Raw genomic sequence first — 17869 nt, 5'->3', positions numbered from 1 at the left:
CATTATGTATCTTAAAGCAGTTTAAGACTTTCTTTGATTAATGTCAGAGAATTTTTCCTCCAAATTATTTAACACAAAAAAAAACCCCTCATATTTCAAGCCAGACAATCAGAAACAAACCTTTTTTTTCAATTGGTGAAAACATGAATAAATGATGATATGGGATTCCTGCATGTAAAAAAACTGTGTGTGGCATTGCATTAGTAAAGTATTTACTAATCTGCAGGCATGATTTAGTTTGTGAATACACTTTGAACAAAGGGTTCAAAGATTAAATAACATGTGTGTTCGAAATCCAGTGAATTATTCTGTAATAGTCTCTTACAAAATCAACATGGCATGTGACACTGAATAACTTTTGTTTCTTTGATTGTCTTTGTCGTTGACATTTTGAGTGTGTCCATCAAAACATCTGCAGGACTTGGCTGTGGGTGACTTGAGTTATGTGTCACTGATGCAGGAATCAAACAGTTCATGTAAGCTCCAGCAAGAGGTCAAACTCTTGGAGGATGAATTTGAGACCGAATCCATTTAGCAAGCTTCTATAGGTCAATTTGTCCCTGTTCGCATATTGGAATTGGAATAAAGTGTTTACCTGATGCCTACTCGTCGGCCAGGACACTCTTGAAAACGAGATGTGCTCGTCTCAAGACGGACTCCTGGTCAAATAATTTTTAGATAGATAGAAGATAATGTCAAATGTGCAACACGTTATTGGTTTCAAAGCATGGATACTTTTCTTCTTTCCTTTTTTTAGAGCAAGACAAGCATGTAACCAAATGCAGTTCATATATAGAAACGATACAACCAGCACGGCTCATGACAGAGTATCTTCCCTCGTATGAGACAAAACCCCCTTCATGGTTAGTCTGAGGATGGATCGAATGAATCAGCTGGTAGATCTCATCAAAAGGGCAAATGTAGATTTGGACTGTTGAGGCCAAACGGCATACATTATGTTAGGGCAAGTGAAGATTTGTATTTGATTTATGCTACTCCAAGAAAATGCAACCTTGTCTCCTGTGAATTGTGTTCAAGGGCAGATACTTGACAATTAGCGTTCAGTTATAACGCAAAAAGGGGGGGGGGGGGGGGGGGGATTCGTATATCACAGGGGAAAGTGAGTGTGTGGACATTTGGCTGGATAAAAGGCGAAAGCCAGAGATGGAGTTTTGCAGGGCTGCCCCTTAGATGAAAAGTTCATTAATTTATGTTTTTGGTCTAAGATGAATAATAATTATTCAGTCAATTAGTGTGTTTAAATACACAAGATTTAAAGTGTTGCTTTTGCAAGATTTTTTTTGGAGAAAAAAAATACCTATCAACTAATGAAACTCATTGATTATTGGACCAAACGTTTGTTGACTAATAATTATTTTAGTCAAGGACAGACCTACGGGTTTTTGTTGCGTCTTAAACAACAAAAACAGTATTGTCATTTGTTGAATTTAAACACTGACCACAGTTTTTCCCTAGAGTAGTTGTATTTGCCATAATGACTATTAATTAGTGCATAAATCATGAGCATATCTCAGAATAAACACTGATGTTGAACATTAAATTGCGTTAATCTGTTTAGTACAAACCAAAATGTTTTCAAAGTCTGAAAATGTGGGCCGTCCGTCATACAACATTTGGAAAAAGTCGTCACCCCTCACACTCCGGATTAGTTTACCTGCTCAGTTTAACTTATTTCTTGGATGGCTATGGGATCATGATTATATTATTTTATCCCATATACATTTAGCAAACATGGTTTGTATGGATTTTGGTGAGGACATGTTGCAGATATGTCAGATATTGTGATATAGCCCAGTCATCCAGCCACTATTATGTTGAACGTAATTCTGAGGAGAAAAGGTTGCCTCAACAGTGACATTGAATTCTGATTGGCTCTGAGCGGTCTTGTTCCAAATCTATTGTGCATTGCTTGTTGCTGACTTGCCTGACACTACAGTATTTCAATGTTGAGTCAACACTTGGGTTGCAAAGCAATTCAATATTGACGTGCCTGTGTCAGGCAAAATAATACACAAATACAAAGCCATGACAAATAAAAACAACGATAACAGATAGAAAAGTAGATACAGACTGCAAGCTTAACCACTGATATCAGACAACATTGGCACATTGTTATTATGCAAATTAAACTTCAGTTTTGCATTCAAGTGATATTGTTTTTCCCGTTAATAAATAGGGAAACAAATCACCAAACATTATGGCCTCGAGCGTTGTCAACAGGCTTATACGTTTGTTGGTTGTTTGATCATTTATGATGATAGGCTGCTCAGGTTGTCTGTGAAGCAGCCTTTAGGACTAATTTTATTATTTAGAAGGAAATAAATCGATTTCTTCCTGCACAATAAATTATTAATTAGCTGTAAAAGTCACTGTCAATTTTTCGTTTTCTGTGTTACAAAGGAGTAAGGAGCCAAAACAAAACAATAAAAATGTAATTTTGTAATCACCAGTAACCTGTCGCCTTAATAGCTAATTTAGTTGGTGAGCATCCTTTTGCTAAATTCTGTTTGTGCTTATTCTTAAGGATAAGTGCTTAAGGAGGAAAACACTATTCAAACTTGTATAATGTTGTCAGAATATTACACACCAACATTACGACTGCCACATAAGTTGCAGTGGTAAGGCGTAAGCTTAAGATCCTGCTGTAGTGCCTTACTGCCATCGTATAGTAGCTGAGCTACAAATAAAACAATATTATACTGTAAAAAGTAAACATGTGCTGTTCACACTTGTCCATACATAACTGAGCGCTTTAATCTGTACCTACAAATTGTCATTTTGTTGTCTTATAAAAAGGGATGGGTACCAGATCTTAAGATACATTCAGTAGTATCTAAGATATAAACACGTGATGAAAATAATCCTCAATATACACTAGCTAAATCCTTCTTGTTGCTTGACACTAAAAGGTACTATTACTATCAAGTAATTTATGTATAAAAAGTAAAAAAAGGAGAAAATTATCATTAGCCTACAAAAGAAAACCTATTGTATTTCTAATGCAGCAAAAATAAAAGCAAAACCAAAGACATATGTTCTACTTCCGTCAGTCAAGAAACTATCCTGCTGCACAATACTTTCAAATTATAATTTTTAATATATTAATTAATTAGTTTTATTTCCAATCAAAGTAGGCTATTAGAGCAGACTGAACACATTTGAATGAGTGGGAGAATGTGGAAAACAATTATTGCCCTGTTTATATTACATACATGTGCCCCTTTTTACCTGTTACAAATATATCTTTCTGAACCATTATATCTTATTGTACTACAATTGAACATGGCCAGGGTTCTTCTTTGAATCAGACGTTAAAAATAAGGAAGGTTGTTGAGGAGCTGAAGAAAACTAAACAGGGTCCTGTCTTTTGGCTGGACCACAGAGCTATGCTGTTTCTCAATTCGGTATTTCCCTTAGTACACAGCCACGTTGTACACTGTGAACAATTGGTCAGTGTGTGAATTACAACTGAGTAGCGTTGTCCCAAATCGCACACAGCACTGTGCCCTTCCGCCACTGTTGACTTGCTAGCTAGCTCCACCTCTGTTAGCTAGCTAGCTAGTGCTGCTGCTGCTGTTAGCTAGCTAGCTACTTCCACTGCTCTTAGCCGTTAGATAGCTAGCTAACAGCAATGTTAGCATATGCGGTACCAAATCATTCAGAACAGAGTAGTTTTATGTTTATGAAAAGACCCCCCAAAACCCCCCAATGTATTACTTTTATTTACAGTGCTGTGTTCACTGGAGCTTTTTGTTACTGAGCCAAGATGGCAATTGTTGGGGGTGAAAAGTGTTCAGTGTTCGGCACTTAACTTTTTGACCGTACTTTCAGTGCATTGCATTTTGCCATACTTAACAGTGTGAACGCAGTTACACACTCAAAATAGCAAGTGTAAGTACGTGATGTACTTATGTATGTGAATTGAGACACAGCATTCATGCCTGAAACAGCTTCCTGGTGTCACCTGGCCCTGCTAGCTATGTTTCTTTTTTTCTGGTTAATTTTGAGAACTCTGATATTGGGTGGGGCGCTGCTCATACAACACAGTCTCACGGCATTTCGTGTTAAAGTCACAAAATTAATCTATTGATTCGTGTTCACCAACACAATTTCGCAATTTTTTTCGTGTCACATAGAACGATTTGAAAAGCAATGCAAATAATAACAAATTAGAAGGAAAAACAGATTTAAAAAAATACAGATTTCAGTATTCTGACACAGAACGATTTTAGAAGCAATGTATTTCTATTGGTAGTATGTTTCGTGCCTGCACCAAATAATAACAAATTAGAAGGAAAAAAAGATGACAAAAAATACAGATTTCAGTATTCTGAGGCTCTTTGCCCCATTTCCTTTCCTCGCGGACGGCAAAAAAACTCCGACATTATACAATTTAAAATAAAAGGGATAGGGTTAGGCTTAGGGTAAGATATTGAGTAAGAACATTTTTTTATGAACCACACAGCTTCCGGTCTTCCAAGACCCGACCGGACAAAAAGACGTGGTGCAGGCACGAAACATACCACCAATAGAAATACATTGCTTTTAAAATCGTTCTATGTGACACGAAATCAATAGATTAAATTAATTTCGTGACTATAACACGAAATGCCTTGAGACTGGGTTGGCTCATACCCAGGAGTGCAGATGAGTGGAAAGAGGGCCAGACACACATGCATGTGAGGTTAGCTTCCATCCACTCGCTGACATCCAGTGGGGGGGTCAACACCAAACCAACGATGGGGCGAACTGACTCCCTCCCGGACAGCGACATGCACTGCCTTCCAGTTAATCCAACCACAAAACGCTACTTTGGTTCTTTAGAAGGATTAATGCTGGTTCCAACAATTTTATCTTTAAGGTTATTTAATACAAAGAAAGAGACGGAAGTTAAAAAAAAATCAACAAAACAAACAAACAGTGCATACAGGTCATGCAGCACAAGATGGCAGACAATGCTTTTATGAAGAAAGAAGGCAAACAAATACTGATAAAGACAAGACAACAAGGCACGATGACAGGCAGGAGATTCGACCAATCAGACAGGACATAGGTTAGATGTAGGCAGTTCTTACCAATGCGGTCCAAACGGTCAATGGCGACAGTTTCGAAAGCGCGTCGCATCATGGGGTACTCTTCTAGCACCTCATTGAAATGATCAACAGAGAGGGAGAAGAGTCGGCAGTAGGTGTCTGCACGCACACTCGCTGTTCGTCTGCCCTTGGTGAGCAGACAGATCTCTGCAAGGCGGAAAACACAGGGAGACAAAGGAGGACAAAGAGTGAGAGCATAAAACATTTGACACATAAAGAAGCACCAACTGAAGTGGAGAGTGCAGAAGGACATTAAGGAAATCACCCCAGTAATTGCAATACAGATTACCTTACAGATGAACCTCTACTACAAAAGGTACGGAAGCAGAGGCTAATGCGAATGTAAATAAAATGAGAAGCCCATCAGCGTGGCTGTCACTTGCATTATATTGAGATAATTCATCATCCTGCAGAGAGCTACAGTAATGGTCCCATAATGTGATACAGTAGTCAGCTATACAAAAAAGAAATGTAATGGATAACTAAGTAGAGGTATGTTTACGCAGCATTCCTGTATGCCTGATCAGCCACTGTGGTTTCTCAAAGATGTAAAGTGAACACATTCATCAAAACACTTGACCCTTGGCATCAGATAACAACGTGGCATTAATCTTGTTTCCTGTTGGTGTTAGCTACATTTCCTCTAAAATCAAATGTAAGATAAACAATTGAGATTACAAATGACGGATAGGAAAATATTAACAGAAAAATTTACTAATTGACTTGAAATGATACTCCTTCTGGGACCTCTATATCAGCATATGTATATGTTTAAATTTGTTGCTAGTCTAGATGAAGCAAATTGTTAACTTAAATAGAGTTAAATTGATTAGCCAATCAAGTGCTTCCCACCTTAGATAAATAGAGTTACATTGATTAGCCAATCAAGTGCTTCCCACCTTAGGGTCTGGACCCCTCCAAAGGGTTGTAATGGAATACATTTTAATTTGGCCTTTTAGTGAAACTAAGTGCTAACAAATCTTTACAAGATTAATAGGATGATTAGATGGCTCATGGTGACTTTAAAAGGTTATGCTGTTGATTAAGAAAGTGATTTTTAATGAATTTGAATGACCTAAACTACAAAAAAATAGACTAAAAACCCAGTTTCTACGATACAATAAGATGATTTCATAAAACATGTGATAATGAAACCTTATCTTAGTATTATCACGACTTTTAGCTGCTTGTATAGACATGCAGACCAATCTGAATATCCTCACTTGAGCATAGCATCACAGAGCATTGAGCTAGTTTAGTGCACAGTCAATAATGTGTTGCTGTAGATGATATAAGGTGTTAACACCTGCCATTCACTGCGCCTGATCTCCCCTGTGTTTTCATGAATCAGTGATACGAGGCAGAGGGCTAAATATCTTTCTATCCGCCCACCATTCTTTCATCCTACACTTGTTCTTCTCTTTATAAGGTGGAAAAACAGTACCCTTCTAAATATCATCTTCCTTTGGCTTCTGTTCAACCACCAACACCACTCAACCTCCACCCACATTTGCACTTCTGTTGAACCTAAAGCACAATTTCCATCTTCATTAAATCCTTAAATGTTAACTTGTCGTGATGACTTGGCCACACCATGAGCTGTCATGAAAATAGAGCACAGAGTGTGAGAGCAACAGCCTCAAGCTGTGGGTGTGAATAGGTGTTAGTGCTGTAATGATGAAAAAGCTCCCTTAAGTTGTACCTCTGTTAAAGCAGAGAAAAAATGACAAACGGAAAGAAAAATGTGTCTTGTTATATGTCGTTTTACAAAAGAGGCAGACACAAAGACAGATAGTGAAGGGTTGATCTGAAGCTGTATGGTGCTGTGAGTTACAATCAGAGGTAAATGTGTTTTTTTCACATACTTAATGAGCTTCACAGGGGCTGTTAGACTGATTATTTAACCCATTTCCCTTGCTTACAGTCTTAATGCTAAGCTAAGCTGCCTTAAAGCTCTAGCAACAGACATGAGAATCAATCTTTTCATCAGAATCTCAACATGAAAGGAAATAAGTGTTTCCAAATATATCAGTTCTTGGAATATTATATATTGGGAATTTCTAGTAATACATGCATGATGTTTTAGTTTACTACCAGTAGGAGTCACTAATAAAGCAACAAAGATGAAAACTGCTGTTAGATTGCCTTGAATGTAGTACACACATTACAACGCTGTTAAACCGATACCCAACACACTCCATCCCCAACCCGAATTGGACCAGCAGTAAAATAATGGAGCAAGCAAAAAAAAACATGATCTCTTTACTCACTTTCTTCTTTTGGGATAGCCTTTTTTTAAACTGAACTCATTCATTTTGTCCGTCTAGACTGAGCTCCAGTTGTCAATGATTGTTTGAGAACATGAAGGGAGACATCGAACTGACAGAAAAGCAGTTTTTGTAAGCCACTTGTGTTCACCGTTTTAACACTATACTATTAAGCTGTCTTTGGCTCTTTTTCTGCTGTAACAAAGTACATTTCCCCTCTGTGGGACTAATAAAGGTATTCTGATTCTGATTCTGATATACACATGTATCACAGCAAAATGTGCAGCTATACTTCTGCTTTCTCTAAAAATGTAAATATCTATATATGTGGGCTATGTCTATTATTTAGGAATTAGGAGGGACCTAATTCAAGTAGTCAAGAAGTCAATGTTACTAAACCATGTTAAATTACTTATTTTACTCAACACTATTCCATATGAAAAAGAGTGGTAGACAGTTTCTAAGTACATTATCTCAACTAGTGTTCTCAGGTATAATTTGGAGGGACTTTTACTTCTATTTCCTGCTACTTAATACTTCTACTTTACTGCCACTGATATTCAAATATTGTACTTTTAAATGCCTTTCTGTTATCTGACAGCTTTATTTAATTTGAAGATTAAGATTGAGATAATAATAAAATAATAATACAACAAATACTTTAAAACATATTATGAAAGGTAGATACACTTTATTGATTCCTTGGTGAAACTAACAAGCTTCCTGGCAGTATATAAAGTATAACATCTGCAGCATTAAAGTGATGAATACATTAATGCATAAGATATTACTACTTTTTCAGCCACTGAACATTAGCAATTTCATCTAAAAAGCCTTTTTGTGTGTGTCCATAATTGTGCATGTGTTTTTTTGTGTGTGTGCGTGTGTATAAGGCAAGGCCATGTTAACACTTCAAGAGATTCAATTGACACGTGTCTGTTGCCATAGCCACAAAGCATCACACTTGACCCCAGGAGCATTTATGGAAACTTGCTATCACTTCCTGTGTCACATACTCTCATGGCAACTGCTCCCTTACTCCTTACATGGTTGTGATTGAGGAGAGACTCAGAGTCCCGGGTGACTGAGGCATTCAAGCCCAATGGGGATATCCATGCTCTGTCTGTCATTATCTTAGCATTACACTCGATTAGTCCCTTAGCCTCACAGTGACTTCACTACAGAGCTATGGTACCAATATGTAATACCAGACTACTATGATACCTTAACAGCATGCAGGCGCGGCATTTACCGTTTCTGAAGGCGCAGTGTGACCTACTGTCCTCATAGATGTCCTGCTCATCACTATGCTAATAGTTTCATGTGGCTGGGCTCCGTTTTGATGCTCTGCTCTGCCTCCCTCTGTGTCTGTCTCAGTCCCCCGCACCGATTTCTCATTCTGGCCACGGTTTGGCCTGGTTGTAAGGGGAGTGTGAATCATCGGGAAAAAGGGGCAAGAGTGAGATGCCTAGTACAGCCAGCTGCTCCCAACTCATCTACTAATGCCGTGCAAACGGGTAAGAAGACCAGCTGGGCAGAAGGCAACAGCAGGTGGCCCGGCACAGACACAGCGATATGAACAGTGCAACCTTTATTATTTGGGCGGATATAACACAAATCCTTTAATTAGAAGATGAAATGAGAACAACTAATGTATGTTCACTGTTTTATCTGTATGTTATTCCCTTGTTATTGAACATATTACAGATAATAATCTTATACTGTGAACTGTCAGATAGCTTACTGAGCTGGTATATGTAAATCTCTGCACAGAATGAATCAAATGAATGAATCAAATACAACAAACTAAACCTAATATTTTTGTGGTACAGAATAACCTTCAAACTGTTTTAGATAAAGCAAACAGTAAAGCTGCCTCAACACGTTTCCTGGATTCATCAATTTGGTCTGAAGAGGTCAATCTTCATTAGAGCAGTTGGTTGGGACTCCTATTGGTGAACAGTCTAGCACAATAAGTCCTATAGGAGGCCTGGTAATTGTTCATTTCTAACTTTATACTGAGGATGAGATCTGAAATGATTACTCACTGAATCAATAACTTGATTGACAGAAAATCTTTTGACAACTGTTGATACATTGTTCTTTGTTTCGAGCGTCAAAAGTGTGAGGATTTGCTGCTTTTTGGTTTATATGGTAAACAAAAATAAATGTGTGGGGGTTTGAGCTTTTTTAATAGGTTTCTCGGTTAACTGAGAAAATAATCAGCGTATTAATGTACCGTAAAAATAATGTTTGGTTAGAGCTTTATTGCAGTCTTTAAACTGGATTTTGTTTTGCCACGTTAGTGAAGCAGAAGATTGAAATATCATTATTTCTTAAGTTGCTATGGCAAACAGCAGTTGCTCCTTTGCACATTCAGTGCATACGGATGAACATTATCATTATTCTGAAATTGTAAAGGCCACCTAGTTAATGTAAATCCAAACATTCTCTTTTAGCTCTGTTTGTGGTCTCCTCCAGCTTCTAAAGGACACATCTGGCTCTTTTGATGGTAAATGCTACACAAGATTCAAAAGCTTTGTGTCTGAACTGTTTGATAAATGCGTTCACACTCACTGCCATTAGGATCTATTTGTCAGAGCCCTTTTCCTGACATCTCAGCTTAGTTTCTTAAACAAGATCTACTTGTTCTGTGCCACAATGATTCTTTAGCAGGATATCTCTTGAGCTGCAGCCCCAGAGGATTAATTGTTTGAACAGCACTGCCACTGCCACATATCTTCCCATATGACATGTCCACTCCATGTAGAATTCAAAAAGCACCCACTCCCCCGGCAACCTCATATTTAAAGCAAGTAGCTTTCTACACTTAGTAGCATGACAGCAATCCTGTGGTTTGAACAAGCAGAAAAAAGGACGACTGATTTCTTTTTTTCTTGACTCACTGCCTTCCTTAGCTCGCCTGTGAGACATGAACTGAATGGAGCAAGACACACCAAAGCGAAAGTATTCTTAGACTCCTCAGCCTCTTTCCATAGTGGGAATGAACTCAAGAGATAAAATATGCAAGAACCTCTAAAATAGGAAACTTTGCTTTGCTTTCACATTGACAAAACCTGCAGGCAGACATTGTCGTGTCTGAGTAAACAACGTGCAATGCGATTTCATTATTTTAAATAAAAAATGTTATGATATCTGTGATGTTTTTGAGAGCAAATGGGAGTGGTGCCCAGAGAAAGAGAAAGGAGAACAGAACGAGGGAATAGCTGCTGAGTTTACACAAAGGAAACGACTGGCTGCTCTTTTCAGTGCCAAGTGTATGCAACAGGAACCTATGGAGGGGTAGAAGAGTTCATCCATGTGCATGTGTGTGTGTATGCTAGTGTGTGTGTTTGTGTGTGAGGATGGGGGAGGATCTTCTGTATGTCCTAAAGGGATGCCTGATCCACGCCTTGGCCTATTCCATCGACCAGATGAGTGGTTACGTAACGGCAGAAGCTGACTAACGTCCAACACTGGTTAATGAGAATCGACATCTACAATAAGTGAACTTCGAACAGCATCAAACGCAAGACCTCAGGCTAGACTCGTGTCTCAATATATAACCGTAGACTGTGGGAATGCATGCGTGACTGTGTAAGTATGGCGCTCTTGCATGGCAGGACCCACATATATAATTCATATTTGCATTTTCATGTGGAAATCTGTGAAAAATAAATAATTCAAATTTAATTCCAAATTGTTAAGTTTTTGTTCTGACCTCCAAAGTAGGATCCATCCGTCAGCTTCATCTCCTTGCTGAACTTGGTGATGACACTCGCAACACCATGTTGAATGAAGTACATCTTCTTCCCCACCGTGCCTTCCCGGATGATGTAGTCGTTTGGTTGAAAGACTTCAAACTTTAACTTGCTCAGCATCCCCGTCACGAAGTTGGGGTCCGCGTTGGCAAACAAAGGCATGGTGGCCACGAGCTTACGGCAGTTAAAGTTAACAATTTCCTGGAGGAGAAAAAAACAAAGAATTATATTTCAATAGATTCCTCGTACAACTTGTTAGTCTTATACAAAAACCCAGCACAAATCCTTCATCTCTGCCGGCATAATTTGGATGCATATTGCTGCTTTATCCCTAATACTCCTAAAGCACTCCCCATCACTCTTGAGAAGAAACTTTTTGGCACGCGTGTCATATCCTGATGAGTTTGCCCTCTGGTGTCGGCTGCAGGCCATCTCTCCGGTCTCATCCTGTCCCCTCGGACCCAGCAGGAGATTAGGAGCTTGTTGTCTGTTTACCCACACATCTCTGTTGCTGTGCAGATGGAAAGTCGGGGCACTTGGCATATGCGTTGGTGTGTTGGTTGACCCCCCATGAGGGATAACTCTCCTCCAGTGACAACAGGACACTAACAGAGGGATAACCAATCTCTGGGACATTCGCAAAAGAGATGTTAGCTCAGCCTCAGATGCCGGTGTCGGCTAATGCCAGGGGGCTCTGACCTCAATCATGCACCAGAACTAATGAATTAGATTGTAAGCAATTTTCATGCCTAGCCAGGAGTCCTCTTGGGGAAACAATCTTTGGCTATGCCTATTTAAAGATGTGTCATATGGCAGAGAATAAAAGAAAGTGAGACGCTGGAAAAGAAAAGCAGCGAAGGTGGGGAGAACAGCAAAACAGTTAGCCTGTTATATTATATTACAGTCTTTGATGAAAAACTGCACTTATTTTCAGATGGTTTAACACTACAGTATAAACACGATGTACATTTTATTAAATTGGTTTTGTTACTCTGATAATGCTCTAGCAGAAAATTCAAACGTTTTGTGGTAATACAGTTGTGAGCAGGACCTTTTTCCTGCATAAATGGACATTCATATCTGAGAAATAGCGATTGAATTGCAAACCATTTAATGCAAAGACATCTTTATTTCCTTTTCTTTGAGTTTTTGTCTGCTGGTGCGTCACTGTTGACCAGATTATTCGATACTAGAGCCTATCAATTAAACGCTTTTTGGCAGCAAACAATCACTTATTGGATGCAGGAGCGACCTTGAATGCAACACCAAGGAGACTTTTCTAAGTGGTTTCAGCCCACAGCTGCAGCAAAGCAACCAACTGCTCAATGTGATGGATAACCTGGGGCAAACAAGTGTGAATTGATTTTCATTACCAAACGAATACAACAAGTAAAGTGTTCTTGGAAGGAATTTATAGGTACGGTAATGGACTTAAATATATAATAAAAGAACCCCACTCATGTTAAGACTCACGTCTCAGCAGACAAATTCTAAATTATTCCTACCCTTGTCCATAGCTTTAGACCAGCATGATTCACTGATGACTCATTACCTGTGACCTACACACCAAACCCAGAGCTGTTTTATCCACTGAAGCAGAGTTGTCACGGGAATATCAGGTAGTCATAATTGCTCGAGCAGCCTCAATCCTGCGCACCTGGTTTCCTCATGCAGGACGTGTGATAAATGACATGCCAGAATCAGTTAAAGTACACTCAGGCTGATTTCATGGGCCCTCCTTTTTGGTCCAAAGCGAGTCTGAGTGCTGGTAAGTGGAGCTGATTCTGATCCCAAATTGACCCATAAGTCAGCTCCCCCAAAATTGTGCCGGCAATCAGCCCGACTCAGCAAGCCCAGCCCCAGTGGGTCTACCTGGAAAGGGCCTGGCACTGAGCTGCATTGATTGATTTCTAGCTGCTAAATGGTTGGGGACTGGGATACAGAAAAGGGATGCAGAGACTGAAAAACAAACCTAACTGCTCCTTTCCTTTTAGCCACTTTACTACAGAGGCTAAGTGGGTAGAGCCCTGCAAAACAGAGAGGTGCAGCACTGACAAATTAAGATGCATCTAACAGAGTAAGCTATCATTTGTTACTGTTTGTAAAGTGTACAACGGCTTTTAGAGTAATATGATTTAAATAGGACTTGGCAAAAACAAGCTCATTATGAAAGGTGGCATTGGCACTCTCTTGAAGGTTGGCATTACTCAACTTCCTTTCAAAAGGATGAGAAGAGAGCAAGAGGTGAAGGGAGGTGTGTAGGTAGAAAATAAAGTGATCAAGGTGAAGCCTGGCTGTAACACAGGGTGTTTGCAAAATTAAGTAATTGAGTGTTTTCCTTTCTTTGTTTCACTCACTGTTCTGACATGCTCTAAGCCACACTTGTTGTAAGCCGCTTTTGATTACCTCCGCCAAGGAGTTCGACTGTTTGTCAGCAGGATTACAGAAAAACTACTGGTCCAATTTTCAAGAAACTCAGTGGAACTGTTTTGACTGGGCCAAGAAGAAACCATTTCATTTTAGAGAGGATCCAATTCATGTCTTTCTGTGCTTATCTTTGCTCACATGTGTTTTATTTGAATGACATCAACCTGCCAGGGACTGCAGATGGAAATTAGCCTCAATGGCTAAATCTGGCATGTTTACATGATGGACTCAAGTGCTCATGTTAATTAATGTGCATTGTCCTTTCTTAAATAAATAAATACAAACACAAATCACGTGGTTGATACATACACATATTATTTTTGCATTAGTCCGAACTGCCTGAGTAACTGAGTCCACTCTTCAAGTGCCTCTATCATTTTGTTTTGAATTGGGTTTCTTGAAAAAATATAAAACTTTGGACGATATAAAAAATTCTCACTCTATAAAGTTGTATGTGTATTCTCTGTATCCTTACTGTCACCTGCATCATAATGTAAACTAGTTTATTTGCTCTGTTTTTAATCAGTTAGATTTTCCTTGTCTGTGTCATAAGCATAACTTTTAATTGTGTGATACTGTCTCCAGGCAGGTTTCGTCTGCTATGCACTGTGGATTTGTTAAAATCCCTGCACCTCCCTGTGAGTGTCTGGGGTTGTGCAGCAGCTCCCCACACTACTACGCTCTGACTTAATGGGGCTACATGAAAGATGGTCACGACTCCTACGCTTGCCATACCCATACGCCTCTGTGTAATTACCCGTGTAATCTGCTGATACGAGGAGGTCAGACAGAAACTTAAAACTTACCACAGACTCTGTAATAAAGAGCACCATTCTTTTTAATGACTGCTTTTTTGTGAATAATATCCTCAGTTAATTCTCAAGCTGTGTATCTAGTAATTGTTAAACAGCTTTTTTTCATCATGTTGACAAATGCTCAGTGTGGGTTCACCCAGGATGCTTAGGAAAATCTGTTTTGCTTTTTTTTTCTCCTTTGACCTTGTAAAATGAGATGACAGGTGTTGATATTTCAGTTTCATCTCCAAATGAAAATGTACTCTTCATCTTCAGGGAATAAACTCATTCATGTTGCTAAACAGAAACCACTGTGACAGCTCACCTGTCAAGATTGTGTTTTATTATTTGAATTTTGAAGTGTGTGTTCCAAAAATAAAACCATGAAATGGACACTCTTAAAAGCATGTTGCTAAGGAAGAAAACTAATACATCCATTCAGTTTAGGGTCTTAAGAAAGAAGATGTCTCACCTCCTTCAGAGGGTCGTTGAGTTCACTCAGGATGTTGTCCTCATCAAAGATTTTGCCTTGGTAGCGATGCTCATAGTAGTCGTGGATTTTCTGCCGCATGTCTGCTGGAAGCTTGTGGAAGGACATGTATTGCTCCACTTGTTTGTACTGGGGAGACAAAGAAAAGCAGATGGAAATCAGTTGCTGCATAAATATGTACACCACATATCCTAGTGCTAATAAGCAATACAAACAAGCAGAGAACACCTTGAATAAACAACAGAGTCTACAAGAGTGTGGTTGTCACAGAGTGTGTATGTGTGTCTCGGTATTGAGGACAAGCCGTGCTCTCACAGTGCCATGTCCTGGCTCTGTGTGGGGGGAGGCAGAGACAGAACGAGGGAGGCAGGTGGTGAATGAAGGTAAGAACAAGTACAGACCCGGGGCTTTGTCAGAGCACTTCCTATTATCTCCCCCATGCAGGAAGCCGGGTCCTAATAGGCAGCCGAGCTATGATCTGATGTGAACTAGCAAGGCATACCTGATATCCTGGAGAGATTTAGAGCTGCATAGACAGCAAACCAGCAGCACAGAATGTAGGACTGATCATTTTTGCATGATTTTTCTTGCATATTTTTGTTGTAAGATGTTTAATTCTGAGCATTTGAGTAGCACAGATTACAGTACTGATGTGTTGCATCTGCCAAGGTGACGCCAAAGAGATTCTCTCTCTTTATTGTCTGTAAATCATTTTCTTTTTAAGTTAAAATGTATTGAAAGCTCCTTTTAACTTGCCTTCCCTACAAGATGTAAATGGCTTTTCATGACAGTTTATTGATTATAAATGTTTTAGCTAACTTCATGTATTCACAATAATTATTTAAAACAAAAATCAACATCAAAATTACATTTCAAAATGATAATAAAAATAATATGAAATAATTGTAGCAATTTCTGGCTTGAAATAATGAATACACCATTTTAGTTATGATTCTTAGATATTCAATATTCGTATGTTTTTTGTAGTTTCCTGTACTAATTCATACTGCAAGGTAAGATCAAATATCAAAATGAATCAAAGCAGTATTTGCAGTAACTATAACAATGTAACTATTTATGCAAAATTAGCAGTTGTTATGATTTTCCTATTAAAGAGTATATTTAATTTAATTTAAATCGCTGGTTAAATAATGTTGTAGTTAGTTGCTAGTTGTGCTTTAGAAACACATTTCACTGCAATGAGTTTCAGTTCTCCGGATTTAGAGGGTGAATCTCAAAAGATTGGATTCAAATAAGAAATAAATAAAAATGTATAATGATATCAAAACCGTTGCTGTTATTGTTGTTACTCACAGTACACTACACAGGCCAGAAGAAGAAAGGCAGAGGGATAGAGGACACAGATGAAAGAAAGGATGAGATACTGTGTCCTCTCTATCAGAGAGACAGATGGCCTGTGACTCTACTTTTTTTTTCTTGCTGCACATGCATGGCTGGACGCATGACTTTTCCATTTGTGCAATTCTGCCAGTAACAAAGAAGTAAGAACGTCCTGTTTCTGGTAATTAGTTTTGGAAATAAAAATCCGTCCACATTAACCTGAAGGTGAGTATTGACCCAAATGAGAGAAAATTACAGCTCATCTATTTTCATCAGTCTCTGTTTTTCTCACACAGGTTTTCCACAGACAGAGCCAGGGCCGTGAAAACAATCCTCCCAGCAGGTCCAAGGCCCTGACACACTGAAAATAAACACCGTCTCTCACACTGCCTCTTGTAATCACAGTGGAGCAGTGGGTGAGAGCCAGCAGTAGCTGAGAGGACGGTAGTCTAGTCCAGTGTCAGGCTCCATGGCTACGGTGGTGCAGAAATGCCGCACAATATATGATTTTTCAGTGATGGAGACGACGCTTCTTATCTCTTTAAAGGGGCCCTATTATGCTTTTTTGGGTTATCTCTTCCCTGTAGTGTGTTGTATAGTATTTTGGGCATGTAAATGGTCTGCAAAGGCTTAAATCCCAAAGTTCCCTCCAGAGCAGGGGTGTCAAATTCAAGGCCTGCGGGCAAATTCAGCCCGCAACTTCATTTTATGTGGCCCGCAAGAGCTTTGAAAGAATATAATATGTTTATTATACGGTTACATGCCGCTGTACAGAAGCCCGTTGTCCCACAATGCATCTCATTTTGTGACATGCACACTGAAGAGACTTGCAATTATTGTCAATTATTTGCCCTAGACTTCTGCTTTCAGACGTAGTTAATTATGAAGTTATTACCCTATCCGATAATAATCCAATGCAGAGGCAATAATGTAATATAATTCATTATTTTATATATGTATATTTATATAGTCTTAAAGTTACAACAGGCCCTTTAAGTGCAACCATAATGCTAATGTGGCCCGCGATGAAATTGAGTTTGTCAGCCCTGCTCCAGAGGAACTGGAGAAGCTGGTTTGATATATTCCCAAATTTGTAATTGTATTGGTTAATTATCCAGTCATACGTTTTAATGGAGTAATTTAGATAAATGCTGACTACATTCCTCCTCTCTATGTCTCTCACTGTGCCTCATATTCTCTCTCTCTCTAGAGATAGTCAGTACTACACTCACAATGGGGTGAACCATTTAGTGCCAAATTAACCCACTTCTGTTCTTGCCAGTGGCACTGTCAGCCTTCCTGTTGATATAATACAGTCAGAGGGGCACTTTTTTTATCTGCAAGAAATAATATCCATGGAAATATTAAATATCGCTTGTCATCTGTTCTGCAAAGAGGGCATCTTGATAAATGTGTTTTTAAAGAGACCTAGTGAGAATTTTATTTTTGAACCTATTTATGTCATCTAGGGAACAACCAAATGTGTTTGTATCTCTGGCTTAGAAAATAGCCATTTCCTGTTGTACAAAGCTGTTAAAATAATTAATTAAATGTTTGCAGAAATGTCATGACACTTAATTTAACAGTAGTCCAATTTCAAAAACCATTACGGGAAAAAATTATGATGAAGAAATAAACTGAACTCTTGACGAGTGGTAATGAGAAATTGATGGCC

General features: G+C 38.8%; 1 protein-coding gene across 1 annotated transcript in view; it reads right to left on the bottom strand.

The window, feature by feature from the left end:
- Nucleotides 1-17869, bottom strand: part of LOC117476360 (potassium/sodium hyperpolarization-activated cyclic nucleotide-gated channel 1) — a 67179-nt gene that overhangs the window by 3944 nt on the left and 45366 nt on the right. The window contains exons 5-7 of the mRNA XM_034122817.1: nt 14836-14982; nt 11103-11343; nt 5097-5261 (exon numbers count right to left, since the gene is read on the bottom strand). Of these exons, the coding sequence (XP_033978708.1) occupies nt 5097-5261; nt 11103-11343; nt 14836-14982 (553 nt within the window). The remainder of the gene's footprint in view (nt 1-5096; nt 5262-11102; nt 11344-14835; nt 14983-17869) is intronic.

This window comes from Trematomus bernacchii, unplaced genomic scaffold, assembly GCF_902827165.1.
Source record: "Trematomus bernacchii unplaced genomic scaffold, fTreBer1.1, whole genome shotgun sequence".
NCBI lineage: Eukaryota > Metazoa > Chordata > Actinopteri > Perciformes > Nototheniidae > Trematomus > Trematomus bernacchii.
The sequence above is the reverse complement of the archived record's forward strand: the minus strand, read 5'-3'. Positions and strand labels throughout refer to the sequence as shown.